Here is a 17500-nt window from a genome sequence, read left to right as displayed (position 1 = left end):
TAGCCTTGGCTCGGTTGGCGCGATTTCATCATCACCGTCAGCCACCGGTTCCACGCGGAAAGCACATAAGCCGAACTGTACGATGATATACTGGGTGTTGGCCTCGACGGTCTTCTGATACACCTCTTCCGGTGTATCGAAGGGAAAGATCAGTCGATCCGATGCTAGTCCGGTAAACTCACAATCGATAGCAAAGAAGGACGCCTCCTGGATCGCTTTCCGTATCTCGGGCAACTGCTCGGCAAAATCTAACAAAAACCGGGGTAAAGAAAACATGGAAACGTTTTTACTCTTGCAATTTTCCATTTCCACTATCCACACTCAACAACCCGCCTGTGTTTCGTACTTTTCGTGGTGATTTCCATTGAAGAAAAGAGACCAAAAGATTTTGTTTTTACTCCAGAAAAAAGCGACCGAAAATTTTGTTTGCGTGTGGCAGTGTTGCCAGCCGAGTAGCCGCTGATTACACAACAAAGCAACCTGTCAAAAACCGTTCGGAAAAACACGGAAAAACTGCCGGATGAAATCCTGTTGCTGAATTCCGGGGAAAAAAGGACCTCCGGGAGAGAAATTCTCGTCTTCAAATCGTCCTCAAGCGATGGTGGAAAGTGTCTGTCTCTAGTCATTAGGTCGCAATGCGATTTCCTACCTTCCTGAAGTCGCTCCTGCTCGGTGTTCCGGTTGGAGTTACGCTCCTGGACTGTGTCGGATATGTGGCGCGAGTCGAGGGGGTCTCGATGCAACCGGCCCTGAATCCGGATGCCAGTGTGACCGACTATGTGTTCCTTTCGCGGTGGGCCGTACGAAACATGGAGGTGCAGCGGGGTGATATCATTTCCCTAATTTCTCCGAAGGATCCCAACCAGAAGATCATCAAGCGCGTTGTCGCACTACAGGGAGATGTGATTGCTACGTTAGGATATAAGATCCCATACGTTAAAGTGCCCGAGGGGCACTGCTGGGTTGAAGGGGATCATACAGGTAAGAACCGTTTAGCAGGAGTTGCATCCGGCTGTCCCCTAATGCTTCGCTTTTGTGCTTCCTCTTGTAGGCAACTCATTAGATAGTAATACGTTTGGGCCCGTTTCACTGGGGCTCGTAACGGCTAGAGCACTTCAGATCGTTTGGCCACCATCCCGGTGGCAGCAGCTTCCTTCAACCGTACCGAACTCCAGGATCCCGATAACGATGGGCAAACGGCCGGCAACGGTTGCCAACAGTGGATCTAAGACTGCCAATAGTCATGCGGCTAGCAACGGCAGTGGTAGCACCAGTAACTCCTCCATCGCAACTCCCTAAAAGGAACACAACCGACTGAAGGTACCACGACTCCACGTTCACCTGTAGTATAATCCGACACTTTCCGCAAAATCTATTGTTTAAAATAATCAAATGCTAGTTCTGCTGCTTTAAAATGAAGTATACAATTAAATTGAACAGTTTCGAATTTCTTGATCCACAAACCGATTTCCGAAAGAATATGAATTTTTGGCCATATAAGCCTCGTCCTATGTGGCTACGAAGGGAACGTCAAATACGACCACGTTCCGGCGCCGGGTTTTGTAAACATTTTGCCTCGGTCTGGCGGTGAAAAATGTTAATGTTCTGCCCTACCTGCGGTAATTTGCTGCTCGTGGAAGAAAGCACCGATTCGTTACGATTCTCCTGCAATACCTGTCCCTACATCTGTAAGATAAAGCGGAAGATATCCACCCGTATCTATCCGAAGCTGAAGGTAAGCGGATTCGGCCGGTGTGCTCGACGGATGCGGGCAATCTTATCTCACGGCGACGACTGGTAATCTTTGTTCCCCCGGCAGGAAGTGGATCATGTTATGGGCGGTGCTGCGGCCTGGGAAAACGTAGATTCAACCGACGCTGTGTGCCCGGCTTGTGGAAACGCTCGTGCGTACTTCATGCAGATGCAAACCCGTTCCGCCGACGAGCCGATGACCACATTCTACAAATGCTGCGAGCAAACCTGCGGACATCTCTGGCGTGATTAAAAGCGGATCTTTAGCGAGGCGTGTTGGAAGTTACGGAGTCTTTAAAGTGATGAGTATTGTAAGGCCATTTGGAGCTCTTTTGCAGTGTAGTTATCGAGGAACAGTTAGTAGAAGCTTTAAAATCGGCACCAAAATGATGACGAATGGAGGATCGTGCGTGAAGTTAGAGAACGATGAGGATGGCAGGCGGTCGGATAGCAAACGGGCGCTTATAGCGATTACCGACGGTAGCGCGATTCGCCAGGCTGCTAACCTGCTCGAATCCGGACAAGTGATTGCCCTGCCGACCGATACCGTGTACGGTCTCGCTTGTAGCGCCAACAATCCGGCCGCTATACAGAAGCTGTACGCCATCAAGGGACGCCACGAGCAGAAACCGGTAGCCATTTGTGTGGCCGATTTCGACGATCTGCGGTACTGGGGACAGGCGGATCATCTGCCAGATGCCCTTCTGCAGCAACTGCTCCCTGGTGCGGTCACTATCGTGGTTCGGAAATCGCTCCATTTGGATAATCCCTTTCTGAATCCGGGTATCGAAAAAATAGGTATTCGTATACCGGATTTCAAGTTTATCCGCGATGTGTCTCGAGCATTCCGGTATCCGATAGCCCTAACCAGTGCCAACAAGAGCGCATGCCAAAGTACGCTGAACGTGCATGAGTTCCAGTGTCTCTGGAGCAGTTTGGGTGCGGTGTTTGATGGCGGTCAACTTGGTCAGTCCGATGAGCAGCGGGCCGCATCAACGGTGATCGATCTGTCGGAGGATGGTTCATATCAACTGATTCGATCGGGCGTCGCGGCCGAGCATACGAAAGCGGTGGTCGAGCGGTTTAACTTCTTCGCTGCCGATAGTCGTTCTGATGGCGAGATGAATTGAATAAAGTAGTATTTAAAACCCTTATCTCGATCGTGCATCGTCGTGTTTCGTATCTTTGCATCTGCAATTACTCGGTGCGGTGCACATGATCTAGATAAATGTGAATGATTGCACTGGATGGCTAGAGGCAAGCCCAGTTTTAACTCGTGGCATGCGCTGAAAGGAACTCTACGATGTGCTCCTGTGTAATATTTTCGTCACGGAATTTCCCTCGGGATCAACGGTTATCTTCGCAATTTATAACGGTCTTTCGTAGCATTCTCGGACGTTGTCACAAGAAAGGTCCGCAGCCGCAGCCAACATTCAAGCAACAGGGTCCCTATAACGTTAACAATTAACCAGCTTAAATCCTACGCCAAGGCCTCAATGGCACAACGGAAAAGTAATAAGCAATAAATTACATGTTAAGGATGCTGCACATTACAAAAACCATCGGAAAAGATCAGAAAAATCCGGAAAAGAGGCTGCTAAGGAGTAGAAGCAGGTCGCATAAACGGGCCTTCAAGTCAATTTTGCTGAGCTTGACGCGGACCAATCAGCGATCGCCAACGAAACACCCCTCTTCACCTCTTCACCCGACACAGCGGCCGGCATTTTGGGTCTCTTCTTTTTAAAGCACTTTTTTCTTGGCCCCGCGAGAAAGGTCGTCGCCATCGCTCTGAACAGCGTCAAAAAGGTGTGTGCAATCATCCCGCAACTGCAGCCTCGTAATCGGATCGGCCACGTCTAGAACTGTTCTAGAAGTTGTCGGCGTGTCGACCGTACCTGTGGTGGTCGCTTTTGTCTGAAACAATTTCTCTCCTTCCTCTCCAGTCGTGAAGAGGAGTTTCGGATTCGATTGGATCAACCCCCCTCTAGCTTCCTGTAAACCGGAGCCGGAAGTATGTATCGCCGGGTGCTGCTAAGCTGTGCCCTGCTCGTTGCAGTGGCGTTCGCTGGTGAAGCGGATGTTCTCGATCTGACCGATAGCGATTTTTCGGTGCGGGTTGCCGAAACCGAGACCACTCTGGTGATGTTCTACGCTCCATGGTAAGTCGGCTCATCTCGGACCGGAACTCGAGAACTCGATGGGAATGGCAACGTGACACAATCGTTTTTTTTTGTGTTTCGTACGTGAACGCAGGTGCGGCCACTGCAAGAAGCTGAAGCCCGAGTACGCGAAGGCAGCGGAGCTGCTACGTGGCGAGGATCCAGCGATCGCGTTGGCCAAGGTGGACTGTACGGAGGGTGGCAAGGAAACTTGTAACAAGTTCAGCGTCAGCGGTTACCCCACGCTGAAGGTGTTCAAGAACGGCGAGGTTTCACAGGAGTACAATGGGCCGCGCGAGGCGAGCGGTATTGCGAAATACATGAAATCGATCGTCGGTCCCGCCTCGAAGGATCTGTTGACGCTGGAAGCGTTCGAAGCGTTCCTGAAAGTCCAGGAAACGTCGGTGGTGGGCTTCTTTGAGAAGGAATCGGACCTGAAGGGTGTGTTCCTCAAGTACGCCGACAGTCAGCGTGAGAAGCTGCGCTTCGGTCACTCCAGCGCCAAGGCTGTGCTCGAGAAGCAGGGCGCAACCGATGCCATCTATCTGTTCCGTGCCCGCCAGTTGGCCAACAAGTTTGAACCGGACTTTGTCAAGTTCGAGGGAAGCAGCAAGCAGGAGCTGTCTGACTTTGTCAAGGCTAACTTCCACGGATTGGCCGGTGTGCGTTCGCGCGATTCTACGAACGACTTCAAGAACCCACTGATCGTGGTGTACTATGCGCTCGACTACGTGAGGAACCCGAAGGGTACCAACTACTGGCGTAACCGTGTGTTGAAGGTCGCGAAGGAGTTCACCGGACGCATCAACTTCGCCGTCAGCGCCAAGGATGACTTCCAGCATGAGCTGAACGAGTACGGATACGATTACACCGGCGATAAGCCCCTGGTGTTGGCCCGCGATGCCAAGAACCAGAAGTTCATCATGAAGGATGAGTTCTCCGTCGACAATCTGCAGGCTTTTGCCACTGAGCTCGAGGAAGGTTCGCTGGAGCCGTACATCAAGTCGGAACCGGTGCCGGAATCGAACGATGGACCGGTAAAGGTGGCCGTTGCCAAGAACTTTGACGAGGTGGTCGTCAACAATGGCGTCGATACGCTGATTGAGTTCTACGCACCGTGGTGTGGCCATTGCAAGAAGCTCGCTCCGACGCTCGAGGAACTCGGCACGAAGCTGAAGGATGAGGAGGTGTCGATCGTCAAGATGGATGCTACCGCTAACGATGTGTCGCCCGACTTCGAAGTACGCGGCTTCCCGACCCTCTACTGGTTGGCGAAGAACGATAAGCGCACACCGATCCGCTACGAGGGTGGCCGCGATGTGGACGATTTCGTCAAGTACATTGCCAAGCATTCGACTAGCGAGCTGAAGGGCTTCGATCGCTCGGGCAGTGCCAAGAAGACCGAGTTGTAATCTCACTCTCCACTTTCTCTCTTCCGCATCATCTTTTCCTTTCCATTTTGATTGGGCCATCGGTTGTGATGTGATGATAGTGAGTGGTGCATTCCATCCTTCATCTTGGCTTACCTTTCGGTTGGAATCCGACCATTATTTTGTGAGATCTGCCCCGCCCCCTCTCTGTTGTCGCAGCATTCCTATAACACCTCATTTCTATCAGCGATCCGATTAGGCGATCGTCGCGAATGCGTCTCTGCGCTCCGCGAGAAAAAATCAGCCTCCTACGGAGAGCTAGAACTGCAACTATTTGTGAGTATTTAGAATAAAGTTGGCGGAGGCGGTGGTGGCGTCGAAGTAGGCCAATTTCGAATAACACATGGCACGTCGGAAACAGTAAGAGCTACTAGTGTGTTGCTGCGATCATTTCAAATCATTTCCTCAAATACACGGCTCCACGCAGCTGCCTGGTGTAGAATGAGTTGTGAAAATGCATTTCTTTTTTAAATGAATAATGAAGGAATAAAAACAGTCTATAAAAGGAACCAGCACTCTTTCTGTCTCTCTCTGGGTGCACTTAACGATGACCTTTCTGGGATGACATACGAACTTTGATAACGGCTGATGGGGTGCTGCCGACGATGCTAGATAACTGTATTTGCTTTGTTAATGCAGGCAGCATGTTGCTTATCATTTCCGTCGTTATTGCTGGGGTACATGCTGGCCTAAGTTGCTTCCATGCCAGCGCTATGTTATGTTGAATCAACGATTTACCTAGTTGCGAACGAAACGTGACACACTTTCCCTTGAATGTACGGTGCTTGGTAGGTTTCAGGAAGCTTTAATAAAAATATTTTGTGCAAAACATGAAAACAATTTATTACTCATTCGCTGATTGCACTTCTTGCTTAGCTCAGCTTCATTCCGTAGCGGTGGTTGGAATTTTGCCGAACAGCGACCCAAACAACTCATCCTTCGCTTCATCCGTCCAATCGTAGTCCGGTATGGGGGCCATAAAGTTAACTAACTTTTTGTGCACCACGTACCTGAATTGTTAAATACGGAAAGTTAGGGAAAGAGGTTAGTTTAATGTGAAACAGCGAAAATTGTCCGTAATTACCTTATCTTGCGCCCCTTGGTAGCCTTTGTATCTACATTCTTTTTCATCTTATTCCTTAGCTTCTGCAATTCCGCCAACTTGTTCGCGATCTCCTGCGGGCTATCGGTGGTGTTCGTTTTGTATTCGATGAGCTCACGCAGCAGCTGATGGTAGAAATCGGAATCTTCATAGATTTCCTCATCATACACAGGTTTCGCTTCCGCTGGCTGATCCTGGTCCTCGATATCTCGCCCATTGGCTGGTTGGGTTTTCTCACTTTGCTCGGTTGAGCCGGAGTCTGACGCAGGCCGCCCGAGTCGCTGATAGCCACCGCGGTATAGCTGCGTTTTCCGTACGAGTTCCTCGCGGTTGATGAGACTGTCTTCGATTTTCTTTAGCACTGACAACGATTGGTTTTGGTTTCGCACGCTGGAAGCGATCTTTGTACGATCGTGCCACTTCATCAGTACCCCATTCCGATAGTCGGTCATATCGTGTGTTCGACCTGCCAGGCATGCTGCGTATTCCTCTACGGCACTCCGTTTGCCGGTGGAATGTAATCGCGAATGCAACGCTTTACGCTTCGATCCCGCTTTGAGGAGTTGTTTGGTTTCAGAAAACTGCTCAAACAGCTTTTCCTGCAGCTTCAGTAGATTGTCGAGCGCATCGGTAACGGTATTGGTCGCTTCACTGACCTTTTCGTGAAATTCCTTACTTTCCCGGTTGAATTTCTCGTAGGTACCGACTGAGGGTAAGCTGTTGGCCGCCACAACACATGGCTGGAGCTTGATTCGCATTTCGAGCATACGTTCCCACAGTTTTAACTGATTCTGTACCGCTAGGCCTTTGCCAATCGTTTCCTGATGATTCTCTTCCGTGATTAGCTTTGCCTTCGGTGCCGGCGGTGCCTTGGTCTGTTGCAGGTATGTAGCAAACGAATCATCCTGTTCATCCAATTCGTTCTCGCTTTCCTCGGAACCATCTGCGTCGGAATCGTCTTCACCGCCATCATCATCATCACTTTGTGGTGGCTTTAGGCGCAAAATAGAACCTTTCTTTACCACGTGCCGCTCTTGTTCGTCCTCGTCGTCATCTTCACCAAAATCATCCTCCTCGTCCTCATCTTCTCCATCATCATCACCGTCGTCGTCGTCGTTGTCGTCCTCCTCGTCATCATCATCATCATCATCTCGGAAGTAATCTTCGTCCTCATCCTCACCGAATGCTTCCTTTCGGGAGGAAACGGTTCCTCCATACTTTTGATCGATGTCCTCCAGCAGCTGTACGTTGCGCTTACGGATTTCACTCAACCCGGTATTGCCGGTCGTCTCCGGAAGTTCGTCGAACTCGCTGAACTTGGGCGCCGCCTCGTCTGAACACGACTCATCCGAATACTCTGGCGCGGCGTCCGGGTCGAACAATTTATTGATCTTATCCGAAAGGGTGACCGGTTTTTTCTTCATTTTGGCCAATTTTGAACCACGAAACCGTGAGAAAGCGTGAAAAACCGCGTGCGAAAGTCGTGTTTTGAAAAAAGTTGTTTGAGTGTGTGAGTGCGAGGCTATATGACAGAAGGTACACCTGCAAACGGGTAGATCGAAACAGGTCGCGTGGATGCAAACCGCGAACATAAAAAAACGTAAAGTGTGTCGCAAATATTAATTTAATGGCCGGTAGTACGCGAAGCGTAAATTTACACGTAAATTTTAGGAAAAAAGTATTTCTGCGAGAACGCAAATCTTCCACCGAAAAAGTAGGCCGCGGTGTGTGCTCGCGTGACCACCCTGTTCACCCTTTGTGTTTTTTTCCTTTTGTCCCGCCGTGTTGTTGCTCCCGGAGAAAGCCAAACTCGAAAGACGACGACGACGACGACGGTAGCCCCTCATTGAGATTTGCCTAATATTGTGCAAAGTGAAAAGACAGAGTGACGAAATCATGTCGGATGAAGATTTTTTCCGTGGAATCCGGGACGATATTGTAAATAGTACGACTAAGATGCAGGAAGCGAGTGCCACGAAGGGCAAAAGTGCACCGAAAGCACCGAAAAAACCGGTGCAATTTGTGGCCCTGGACCAGGAGGGAGGAGTGCCGGTGCAGCAACCGAAGCAGGTCGACAAGGGCGAACAACCGGATCCAGCACCCGGTGCGGCGGACAACGATAGTCCTCCACCTGCTGGAAGGCCGGATCCTGCTGCACCAGCTCCAGGACCCAGCAAAAAAAGTGAAAAGAAGCTGAAGAAGAAGGAAGCGGCTGCGGCCAGCAAGGAAGCGGCAAAGCTCAAGAAGAAGAGAAAGGATAAAACGGCGACCCCGGCGGGGGGGATACATAAGCTGGAGCATTTGCAGGAAATGATCGACGACATCAAATCGCAAATCAACGAGCTTAAACATGAATCCCACAAGAAGAAGCTGCTGCCAGGGAAGGTCAGGAAAGGCCAAGAGACCGCCACTGCGGAGGTACGTGGCGGTGACAGGGAAGAGCATGAGGAAAAGCGCGAAACGAAGCGATCGGTGCAGTGGAATGAAATGAAGGCGGCCAGTACCAAGAGGTCAAAGCACGTGACACCGGATCATCCGACAGAGAATGGGAATCCGCAGGTGCAGCTGAAGGATCTTCCCTCGGACCAACAGCTCCTACTGGCGCTCTTTACGCTAAATTCCTCCCAGCGGCAGCAGTTAATCGAGAAGATTGGACTGAACTATGGGCTACTCGCGGCTCATCCGCAGAAGAAGGACAAGATCGTGGTTGCGGAGGCGTTCCGGAGCATCTCGGAATCGTTGCATTTGGCGGCGATGGAGTTTATGACAGTGACGGGGAAGAAGAAACGGTATAATCCTAAAGCTCGCCCGCAGCAAAAAGCGCATCATTCGCATCAAAAAGCGCACGATGCGCCGCAGGGTAAAGTGAAGCAACCGGAACGGCAAACGTTCGAAGCGCAAGTTAGCTATCTGCTGAACGATGGCAAGACGCGGCCGTTAAAGGAGTACAAAGCGGAGCTAACGCTCGGTGATCGTGGTTCGCAGAATGCGACCGAACATCTGATCGCTTTCGTCGATCGTTTAGTGGCGAATCGGGTGGGCTATCTGGTGGAGGGGCCGTTACGGATAAACCCGAACAATCACTACCAATCCTTTGTGGACGATCCGAGACAGTCGGGTAATGTTTTCATCAATTCCATCCTCCTGCGCCAGTGCGCCATGGAGGGCGATGTGGTGCAGGTGTTCGTGAAGTATGACGAGTCTAAGGAAGAGCAACCGGCGAAAGATGGCGGAAAGGTGGGCCCGGCAGCGGAAGCTTCGTTAGAGGAGGTAGCAGATGCATCGGCACCGGAAGGTGTGGTGGTGGACGAGGTACAACCGGTAACCGCTGTCGTCGCACAAGCACAACCTACGGCACGAAATGGTCTCGGATTTGTGGTGCGTGTCCTCGAGAAACGCCACAATCGACAGTGTGTGGGCACGTTCGCTCCGATAGGACAGGGCAAGAAGCACTATCGCATGTTTATACCGCGCGATAAGCGCATTCCGGCAATGCGCGTCCTGCATCACGATCTACCGAACGCATTTCTCGATCCAATGAATGCACCCAATGATGGCAAGGAAGGAGGATCCGGAGACGGTGATATCGCTGCCGGGACGGATCTATTGGAGGTGATCTATCAAGCTCAGATTGTGCAATGGCAGGATGATGTACCGATCGGTACGATTCTCAGGCCCATCGGCAAGTGTGGTCAGCTGGAGGTGGAAAACGAAGCAATCCTTGTGGAGTATAACCTGGACGTGACACCATATCCGGAGAGCTTGCTTGCACAGTTGCCACCCTGTCCGTACACCATCCCCGAGGAGGAACTTGCGAAGCGTACGGATCTACGTGGTGAATGTATCTTTACGATCGATCCAGCCACCGCACGTGATCTGGATGATGCCCTGAGTTGTACGCTGTTGCCGGATGGTAACTATGAAATCGGAGTTCATATCTCCGATGTGACGTACTTCCTGCGTGAAGGATCCTCACTTGACGAGCAGGTCAAGCTGCGTGCCACGTCTATCTACATGGTAGATGGCGTTCATCATATGCTGCCGAAGCAGCTGTGCAACAGCTGCTCCCTACTGCCCGGTCAGGATAAGCTAGCGTTTTCGGTGCTCTGGAAGATACGGCCAGAGGACGGCCAGATCTTGGATACGCGCTTCGAGCGAACCATCATTAACTCGTGCGCTCAGCTGTCCTACGAGCATGCTCAACTGATGCTGGACAACCCGGAAGGTTCTCTGGAAGGAGACGAAAGTATGCCGGTGATTGCGCACGGATACACGGCCAATGAGCTGCGGGATATCGTGAATCGTTTGCAGTCGATAGCGGTTAAGCTGCGGAAACGGCGTATGGATGGTGGCTGTCTTAAGATTAACCAACCGAAGCTAACGTTCCGCCTCGATCCGGCCACCGGACGGCCACTTGCCTACGGTGTGTATCAGTTGCGTGCGAGCAACGAACTGATCGAGGATTTTATGCTTCTGGCGAACGTGTCCGTTGCTGAGGCGATCCATGCCGCCTATCCGGCAATCTCGTTGCTGCGTAGCCATCGGGCACCGTCGGATAATATGATGAAGAAGCTAGTGCGCAACCTGGCCGCACACGGATACACATTTTCGTACGATAGCTCAAAGGCAATCCGCGAATCGATGGAAGCGATCGCTACGGCCGCGGAACATCCGGATGCGGTATCCAGTGTGCTGAGCGTGCTGCTAGCGAAACCAATGACCCGTGCACTGTACTACTGTTCGACGTTTGCGAGTTCACCGGAAGATTTTGCCCACTACGCGCTGGCGATACCGTTGTATACGCATTTTACTAGTCCTATCCGTCGGTATGCCGATTGTTTGGTGCATCGCGTACTGGCTGCTAGTCTGGGAATCGACGCGGAACCTAAACGTTCACCCGATGAGGTGCAGCGTTTGGCTTCGATCTGCAATGAGAAGAAGTACAACGCGAAACTAGCGGGAGATGCCAGTTCGCTGCTTTACTTCCGGCACTGGTTAAGTACGGCCGGAGAGCAGGAAATGATGGGTGCCGTTTTGGGCTACGGTGAGCATCACATCGAACTGGTTCTCATCCATGCCGGGCTTGTGGTGAAGGTTTTCGAAAAGGTATGCTTCATTAGGACCGGTATTAAGAATATGTTTTAATATTTAGGACTTTTCTTTTAGAAAATTGCTGCAACCGCACGGCTGGTCTTCAAACCGGTTGAACCGACGGGTAGCTGCCTGTTGGTCCCGAAGGATACTTCGATCCCACCGGTGAAGCTGCAGATATTCACGAAAGTACGCGTCATGGTTAAGGTACGTAATGGGGCGATTGTTGTGACCTCAGTCCTCCCGCTCGCCACTTCGGCACCGACCGTTCCCGTTGTTGAGCCAAATCCCGCATCCCCTTCGGCGGAGGATGCTTCGAATCCCGTGGAAGAAATTTGCCAAGAAATGGCATCGGCCAAAGTGTACTGAAACACTTTCCTTCCCACCGCTCTAGGACTGCTTTTGAGATTCTTACCAGCATAGGATGGCCCTTGTGCGTTTTTCCCTTTTTCCCAACTTCCGAAATATGCAGACCATTTTTAGACAAAGCAGAAATAAACAACACATTTGTCGGCATCCAACCCTATCCCGGTTTCCCTTCGTAAAGAAGTCCGAAAACATGTAAGACCTCGACCCCCTTTTTGCCTCTTAACTCGACTTTACAAAAAATAGTTTTTAGTACAAGCGTCGTCATCCGCTGCTGCATGGGTATTGGCTGACTGGGCAGAAGTGCCGTCGTCGTCGTCGTCGTCGTCGTCGTCCGTAGTAAAACTAGCAGCAGCAGCAGCAGCCAGCAAAAGCCAGCAAGAAACGGGGACAAAAACGGTACACACGCAGGGTCAATTCTTAACTTTAACTTAATTCTGTGTTTTGTCGGTTTTTTCTGCGTCGTCGTCGTCATCGGATGGTACACGTAAACCGCGGTTTTGGTGCAGTTTGTTCGCGCGCGGCTCAAACCGTGGGAAGAAGCTTCGAGTAAAATCTCAGCCGCTCCTCGTCTCGAGATTGCGTGCGTGCGTGGGGGGATCGGAAGGAGGTGGCAGATATACGTCGTGAAAGTGGCCTCGGTACACGGTAGAAAGGCGGTGGGGAAGAAAGTTAGAAATAGCTGACCACGGCAGCGCAACGGGGAATTTTCTACTCACGCAGCAGAGCGCGCGCGGGGCCTCGGCAAGGGCCGCTGTCCGCTGGTGTGTCGTCATCGCACGAGAAGCCTTCCGGCCGAGATAACGGGATTTATCGTAGTAAAGCTTGTGGTACGGCATTCAGTGGAAGTTGAAAAGGTGTTTCCGGAAAGGATCGAAACGGTCCCTGGAGTGAGTTTCGAGGCGAGTGCGTGTAGGCGGCGACGTCCTGTTTCGATCAATTGGGGGCGCCGATGGTGATGACGGTGACGAATTGTGATTTTGTGTGTGTACGTGTTGGTGGTGCAGTGCAGTTCCAATGTCGCGCTGGGTGCTCCCCTTTGATCTGTTGCGACAACCGTAGATCCTCGAGCAATTCTCAGTTGGCCTCCCCGTTGCTCAGAACAGCCTTCTACAAACCAGAACGGTCGTTGGATGAATAACAACGCGAGCTCTGGTTACTATGTTTTCGTAATTTGTCAATCACGTCGTCCGCTGTGGCGCATCTCGGCGTTTCCCTTCATATCCCGGTCATCATCAATCCGAAGGCATCCTGTTTTGGTCGTCTTGCAGTTGCAGTAACCGGTGGAGTACTTTCATTTCTCTCCGTACTAGAAACGCACTTTCTAGGGCCAGCCAAACATCCGTGCAGTGATGCGTAACAACGCAGATCGTACAACGCCCTGGACCCTCCTATGAGCTTGTTCCTCCCTCTCTATGAACTGAGCAGAGGATGGTTGAATTGATTGGTAATGATGATGATGATCGGAAATGTCTAGTCTCTCGGCTCGGTGTAAATTGGTGCCCCCTCAGAACAACAACGACTCCAACAACGTGTATGGAACGTGCGATGATGGTATGCGTGCCAGTAAACATTGTGTGTTGTGATCATCGCAAGCTAGGCGCCGCCTGCTGTGCTCCCCGATTGCCCCGTGCGATCGCGAGATTCCAGCATCAGAATGATGAATGAAACGAAGGCAGAGAGGCAGGAGGGCCGATGGAATGTGGTGCTAGAGGTTTCCGAGTGTGCACGAGGTCCTCCGGGTTGAGGTCATCCAGTTTCTCCTCCCCTGTGTGTCTTTCAAACATGTTTCTGCTTTCCTTTGGAACGTTGGCGTTAGCGAAAGTGCGAAGGATAAAGGAAGAAGATGGCAGCAGCATAGCAGAAACGTCTTCCCGGGGACAACATCTGTTGTATGCGAAGATCGGAATGGTTTTCTGGCCTTGAACATACAGCGCCGGGGCCTGCCTGTGTGTGTGCGTTTGTGTGTTCTTCCGGTATCCTTTATTTGTTCCTTCTGGAGTGAGGGTTCTTGCACAAAAGTCTGGCTTTTTATTCAAATTGAAATTTGCATGCTCCAGTTCTCACCGAACCATCATTCATTGTCGCAGTGTACCCGGTGCCGGGGTCGTAGCATGACTCACTTTTCGATGACATCATTGGAAAAGGCAAATCGGGTTTCATTCGCTTCGCTTATTTTGGGGGAATGGTCCGTGAGGCTTTTTATCAACGCTTTTAACTGACCGAGGACCACTGAATTTTCTGCTTCTCATTTCGATCACGTGCGTCGCATCTCTTGTACAAAACACTTCCTCTTTCCGTATCAATCGATCGTTGGGTTATTGCCAATTGCGCGAGCAGCAACAACAGCAGCAACGGGTTCCCTGAACCACTCAGACCTTGTTGAGGGTCGCTGAAAATTGAACGCTCACAATCCACTGGAAACTGGTTTGCCTTCGTCTCAGGTGCGCTCGTGCAGCGAACGCACGCACGCGGATCCGGCTTCCTGCCAGTGTTTATTGGTGAATAAATTACGCCGCGAAGCATTAATGAACAAATCTAGTAAACAGATCAGCCCTTGAATACGGTCTAGAGAGGATCAACAGCAATAAACACATCACCTCACGTGCTGATCGTGAGTTTTCAACCTAGACATCCATCCGTTGCTATGATATAAGTCGACACTTTGCTGACTACCTTGAGGGTTCCTTTAATTTCGTTTGGTGGCAATATAGTTTTGTCATCCCCTTATCTTTTTTCGGTCAATAATTACTCATTTTGACTATGATTCAGCGGAGCCTCTCTGGAGACTCTCTGGAGCGAAAATCAGCAGAACGGAAGTGACAACATAGGGAGTGAGGAAGCATTCTTTCCAAATCCATGACTAAGCACGCACAGCCTCGAGGGAGAGCGAGAGACTAACAAAAGGTTCCAGCAAATCAAGGGGCACCAACAAGTGGCTAATAACGACCGAAAAAGATCGAAAATCGTTGGCTCGGGGAATTCGGTTAGTAAGCTGTTCCTTTTTACAGTAGCTACCGCGTCTGCTGTTTAGTTACGGCCAAGAAGAGGAACCTTACTGCGCCGTCTACTGCGATGCCTGTAGTTGTGGAATGATACGATAACAACCGGGGGAATCGCAGAGCCGCGTAATGCCGGTGTCGAGGACGGTGAACTGTAATGACATATGATAACACGACGGACGAGAAGTCCCCGGGTGCGCGAGGCTTTAATGGTGTTAAAATGGTGTTTCTTATCTATCTTGCCTTCAACTAAAAGACGCTAGATCATGTTTGTTGCTTCGCCTCTCTCCGCTGGTCGGTTGGAGTCGATTGTTCATGGCCAGTACTGACTATTTTTTTTAACGTCCACCGCACCAATGACCATCGTTTGTTGCAGCAAATCTAATCCAATTACGGTTACATGCTGCTGCGTTCTGGGCAATGTCTTAGCCTAGGAATACCAGTTTCGGACCCTCAGAAACTTGCTTCGCACGAAAAACAGCCGGTTACTGTTATGTCTGCACATTAGTGGCTCGTGGTTATAACATGCATCCTGGATGTTTTTTTTTTTGGATTTTGTGTATGGAATCACCAGCCGCTCCTCTATCACGTAAGGTGCTGCCAGTCCAGTGAATACTCCATCATGCGTTTTGCAACGTGACGAACCACACGAACTCGAACACACTGTGTCGATGATGATGTCGAACCACCCTGGCATCATGGACGCCTAGCCTATCGAGCGGGAAAGATAAGACGTTTCGCTAGCAGTACCACCCTCCCTGGCAGCGAGAAACAATAGCAAGTGATCTATTTTGCTAGATGGCATTTTTTTTATACTCCAGAGCACGCTGTAAAATGATGACCTTTCAATGGCTTGGTCTCAAGATCCAAGGTCCTCCCATACTAATCCCCTGATGGACTAGGAATGGAGCAACAACCGATTGGCGTCACAAAGATGATCCAACGAATTGGCCTTAACAGCTGGCGGCACACACCCTGATAATCCTTCCAGCTCCCTTCCGTGGTTGGTCCTCGCTGCTGGTACCGGGTAATTAGGGAGCAAATTACCGGCATATGCCACAGCACTATAAACCCGGGGGGGGGGGGGGATGCGACGCTTTCCGAACGATCAATAAATCGTTCTTCGTTGGGCAAGTGTGTGTCCTCGGGCGGTCTGTGGATTATTTCCGATTAGCCCAGGGCCAACGTGCCACTCTGGTCACACGAACCGGGTCAGAATTTGCAGCTTTGACTCCGCGAGAGAGTAATTCGCGATTCTCGCTAATGAGCTACAAACCAGACCAGACCATTTCATCCCGATGCAAGAATAGTGTGTCCAACCAGAATGTTGTCTACTGCATTATTTGTCCAGACGGCGGGGGCAGCACGTTCGACTGCGGACGTCTTTATGACGCATGTAACCACCCCCGTCCACCCAATATCGGACACTGTTATCTCTGTAGCCCCGCCCGCATTGTGTCCGTCCCCAACACACCACATCAACAGCGCAAGTTGTCGTGTGTCTTCTTATCGGTGATGTTTTGAGGTGGCCATTTTTATCTTTTTCTCACTCTCGGTTGGATGGGACTTGCACATCGCTCGCCATCTAGTGATGCGATTCGGGTCACGGCAACATATGATGCATTGCATGACGACGACGACGACGACGACGCCAAGAGAGATGTGTTCTGCAAGAGTTTCCTCAGATTGCATCCAGTGCTTTCTCACTCCCTCAGCACAAACACCACACAGACACGGTGCTACCATGGCTTGTAACACCGATGTACCGAGTGTGTGACCGAAAAAAAAAACTGCAAAAAAATGTGGAAAAACTGCGCATCCACCCCATCCCCGGGGTCGCAAATTAAATTATCCTTTGTCATGGACGGCGTGGCGTGTACCGAGGCCGCCATCGGAAGCCGGGTGGCGCCACTTCGAGGAGAACGAGAGGAGCTGCTGGCTTGGCTTCGCGTGCTGCGATGTCAACCTTCAGTCATCGTGTGCGACGCGCTCTGCGAGGAAGGTCGCGCACTTTCTGTGGCCATATTTTGTGTGCCATACTTTCTTTGTCCGCGAGCAGCAGGTGTGTGGTTGTGTGCGATCCGGATAACCCGCTGGGACTATCTCGAGTAGGCCGTGTGTTGTTTAGTCTGGGAGGGTATGCTTTTGGTTTTGTGTCGAATACGGAAATAATCTTAAAATAGAGACCGCGACTAACTGCCTCGAGCTGGGGCAACGGGAGTGCCCCGGTGCTGGGATTTAGCTGTGCCGATAAGCGCCTGTCCGGGGAACTGATAACGCCTGCTGGTTCTGGCGAAAAGCCACCGAGCAGGGTGTAGTAACGGTTGGCAGGATTAATGGCAGTGTTAACTAGATCTTGCCATTTCAAGTGCAGTGCTGAAGAAAAGTGAAAGAACCTAAACGGTCGCGGTCGCTGTCCGAGCGGTCCGAGTCCCCGGATGTTTATTGAGTCGTTTATAAATTGTTAGTGCAACAAAACTATTCGAGCTAAGGCCTATTACTTAACGAATGGGTGAAGTAAGCGATTAGGGTGAAACGAAAAAAGAAAACTTCCTCCCGAAAATAGTAAACATTGTCGCGAACTCCATTGGGTGATGT

The 17500-nt window shown here is 50.9% G+C and overlaps 9 protein-coding genes across 20 annotated transcripts in view; 6 read left to right on the top strand and 3 right to left on the bottom strand.

The window, feature by feature from the left end:
- Window positions 1-631, bottom strand: part of LOC125954995 (poly(A)-specific ribonuclease PARN-like) — a 2509-nt gene extending 1878 nt beyond the window's left edge. For both annotated transcript variants that reach the window (XM_049685784.1, XM_049685785.1), the window contains exons 1-2: window positions 347-631; window positions 1-248 (exon numbers count right to left, since the gene is read on the bottom strand). The exon at window positions 1-248 is cut by the window's left edge and continues 713 nt beyond it. In XM_049685784.1, the coding sequence (XP_049541741.1) occupies window positions 1-248; window positions 347-626 (528 nt within the window). In that variant the 5' untranslated portion in view covers window positions 627-631. The remainder of the gene's footprint in view (window positions 249-346) is intronic.
- Window positions 1-17500, bottom strand: part of LOC125955028 (elongation factor 1-alpha) — a 214988-nt gene that overhangs the window by 11935 nt on the left and 185553 nt on the right. The window lies entirely within an intron of this gene.
- LOC125955090 (mitochondrial inner membrane protease subunit 2) lies at window positions 631-1456 on the top strand. The gene is made up of 2 exons (XM_049685946.1): window positions 631-981; window positions 1052-1456. Exons 1-2 carry the CDS (start codon window positions 636-638, stop codon window positions 1297-1299), a joined length of 594 nt encoding a protein of 197 aa, XP_049541903.1. The 5' UTR covers window positions 631-635; the 3' UTR covers window positions 1300-1456.
- LOC125955114 (DNA-directed RNA polymerase III subunit RPC10) lies at window positions 1550-2005 on the top strand. The gene is made up of 2 exons (XM_049685970.1): window positions 1550-1735; window positions 1820-2005. Exons 1-2 carry the CDS (start codon window positions 1595-1597, stop codon window positions 2003-2005), a joined length of 327 nt encoding a protein of 108 aa, XP_049541927.1. The 5' UTR covers window positions 1550-1594.
- LOC125955069 (threonylcarbamoyl-AMP synthase) lies at window positions 2055-2906 on the top strand. Its single transcript, XM_049685921.1, has one exon. It carries the CDS (start codon window positions 2055-2057, stop codon window positions 2880-2882), a length of 828 nt encoding a protein of 275 aa, XP_049541878.1. The 3' UTR covers window positions 2883-2906.
- Window positions 3411-5854, top strand: LOC125955022 (protein disulfide-isomerase A3). Its single transcript, XM_049685835.1, has 3 exons — window positions 3411-3558; window positions 3696-3911; window positions 4006-5854. Exons 2-3 carry the CDS (start codon window positions 3766-3768, stop codon window positions 5321-5323), a joined length of 1464 nt encoding a protein of 487 aa, XP_049541792.1. The 5' UTR covers window positions 3411-3558; window positions 3696-3765; the 3' UTR covers window positions 5324-5854.
- On the bottom strand, window positions 6009-7921 carry LOC125955018 (protein Aatf). Its single transcript, XM_049685831.1, has 2 exons — window positions 6426-7921; window positions 6009-6351 (listed from the first exon to the last, which is right to left on the bottom strand). The coding sequence occupies exons 1-2, from the start codon at window positions 7865-7867 to the stop codon at window positions 6225-6227; spliced, it is 1569 nt and encodes a 522-aa protein (XP_049541788.1). The 5' UTR covers window positions 7868-7921; the 3' UTR covers window positions 6009-6224.
- Window positions 8229-12060, top strand: LOC125954971 (DIS3-like exonuclease 2). The gene is made up of 2 exons (XM_049685717.1): window positions 8229-11549; window positions 11610-12060. Exons 1-2 carry the CDS (start codon window positions 8340-8342, stop codon window positions 11901-11903), a joined length of 3504 nt encoding a protein of 1167 aa, XP_049541674.1. The 5' UTR covers window positions 8229-8339; the 3' UTR covers window positions 11904-12060.
- LOC125954978 (epsin-1) overlaps window positions 12224-17500 on the top strand; it is a 13861-nt gene continuing 8584 nt past the window's right edge. For 2 of the 11 annotated variants that reach the window (XM_049685737.1, XM_049685729.1), the window contains exon 1: window positions 16084-16964. The gene's annotated coding sequence lies outside the window, so the exon portion shown is untranslated. Of the gene's footprint in view, window positions 12313-12427; window positions 12549-16083; window positions 16965-17014; window positions 17040-17500 lie in introns of those variants that run through there. The other 9 variants (XM_049685732.1, XM_049685736.1, XM_049685733.1 and 6 more) reach the window with 9 other exon arrangements.

The sequence above is a fragment of the Anopheles darlingi genome, chromosome 3 (assembly GCF_943734745.1).
Source record: "Anopheles darlingi chromosome 3, idAnoDarlMG_H_01, whole genome shotgun sequence".
NCBI classification, from domain to species: Eukaryota; Metazoa; Arthropoda; class Insecta; order Diptera; family Culicidae; genus Anopheles; species Anopheles darlingi.
This window is presented reverse-complemented; position numbering and strand designations above follow the sequence as displayed.

Excerpts from the sequence above, each read along its gene's own strand:
- LOC125955090 (XM_049685946.1), top strand. The coding sequence starts at position 636 with ATGCGATTTCCTACCTTCCTGAAGTCGCTCCTGCTCGGTGTTCCGGTT. Across the intron at positions 982-1,051 it reads GGTTGAAGGGGATCATACAG|GCAACTCATTAGATAGTAAT; the intron begins GTAAGAACCGTT and ends TTCCTCTTGTAG.
- LOC125955114 (XM_049685970.1), top strand. The coding sequence starts at position 1,595 with ATGTTAATGTTCTGCCCTACCTGCGGTAATTTGCTGCTCGTGGAAGAA. Across the intron at positions 1,736-1,819 it reads GTATCTATCCGAAGCTGAAG|GAAGTGGATCATGTTATGGG; the intron begins GTAAGCGGATTC and ends TTCCCCCGGCAG.
- LOC125955069 (XM_049685921.1), top strand. The coding sequence starts at position 2,055 with ATGAGTATTGTAAGGCCATTTGGAGCTCTTTTGCAGTGTAGTTATCGA.
- LOC125955022 (XM_049685835.1), top strand. The coding sequence starts at position 3,766 with ATGTATCGCCGGGTGCTGCTAAGCTGTGCCCTGCTCGTTGCAGTGGCG. Across the intron at positions 3,912-4,005 it reads GTGATGTTCTACGCTCCATG|GTGCGGCCACTGCAAGAAGC; the intron begins GTAAGTCGGCTC and ends ACGTGAACGCAG.
- LOC125955018 (XM_049685831.1), bottom strand. The coding sequence starts at position 7,867 with ATGAAGAAAAAACCGGTCACCCTTTCGGATAAGATCAATAAATTGTTC. Across the intron at positions 6,352-6,425 it reads ACCAAGGGGCGCAAGATAAG|GTACGTGGTGCACAAAAAGT; the intron begins GTAATTACGGAC and ends TTAACAATTCAG.
- LOC125954971 (XM_049685717.1), top strand. The coding sequence starts at position 8,340 with ATGTCGGATGAAGATTTTTTCCGTGGAATCCGGGACGATATTGTAAAT. Across the intron at positions 11,550-11,609 it reads TGGTGAAGGTTTTCGAAAAG|AAAATTGCTGCAACCGCACG; the intron begins GTATGCTTCATT and ends CTTTTCTTTTAG.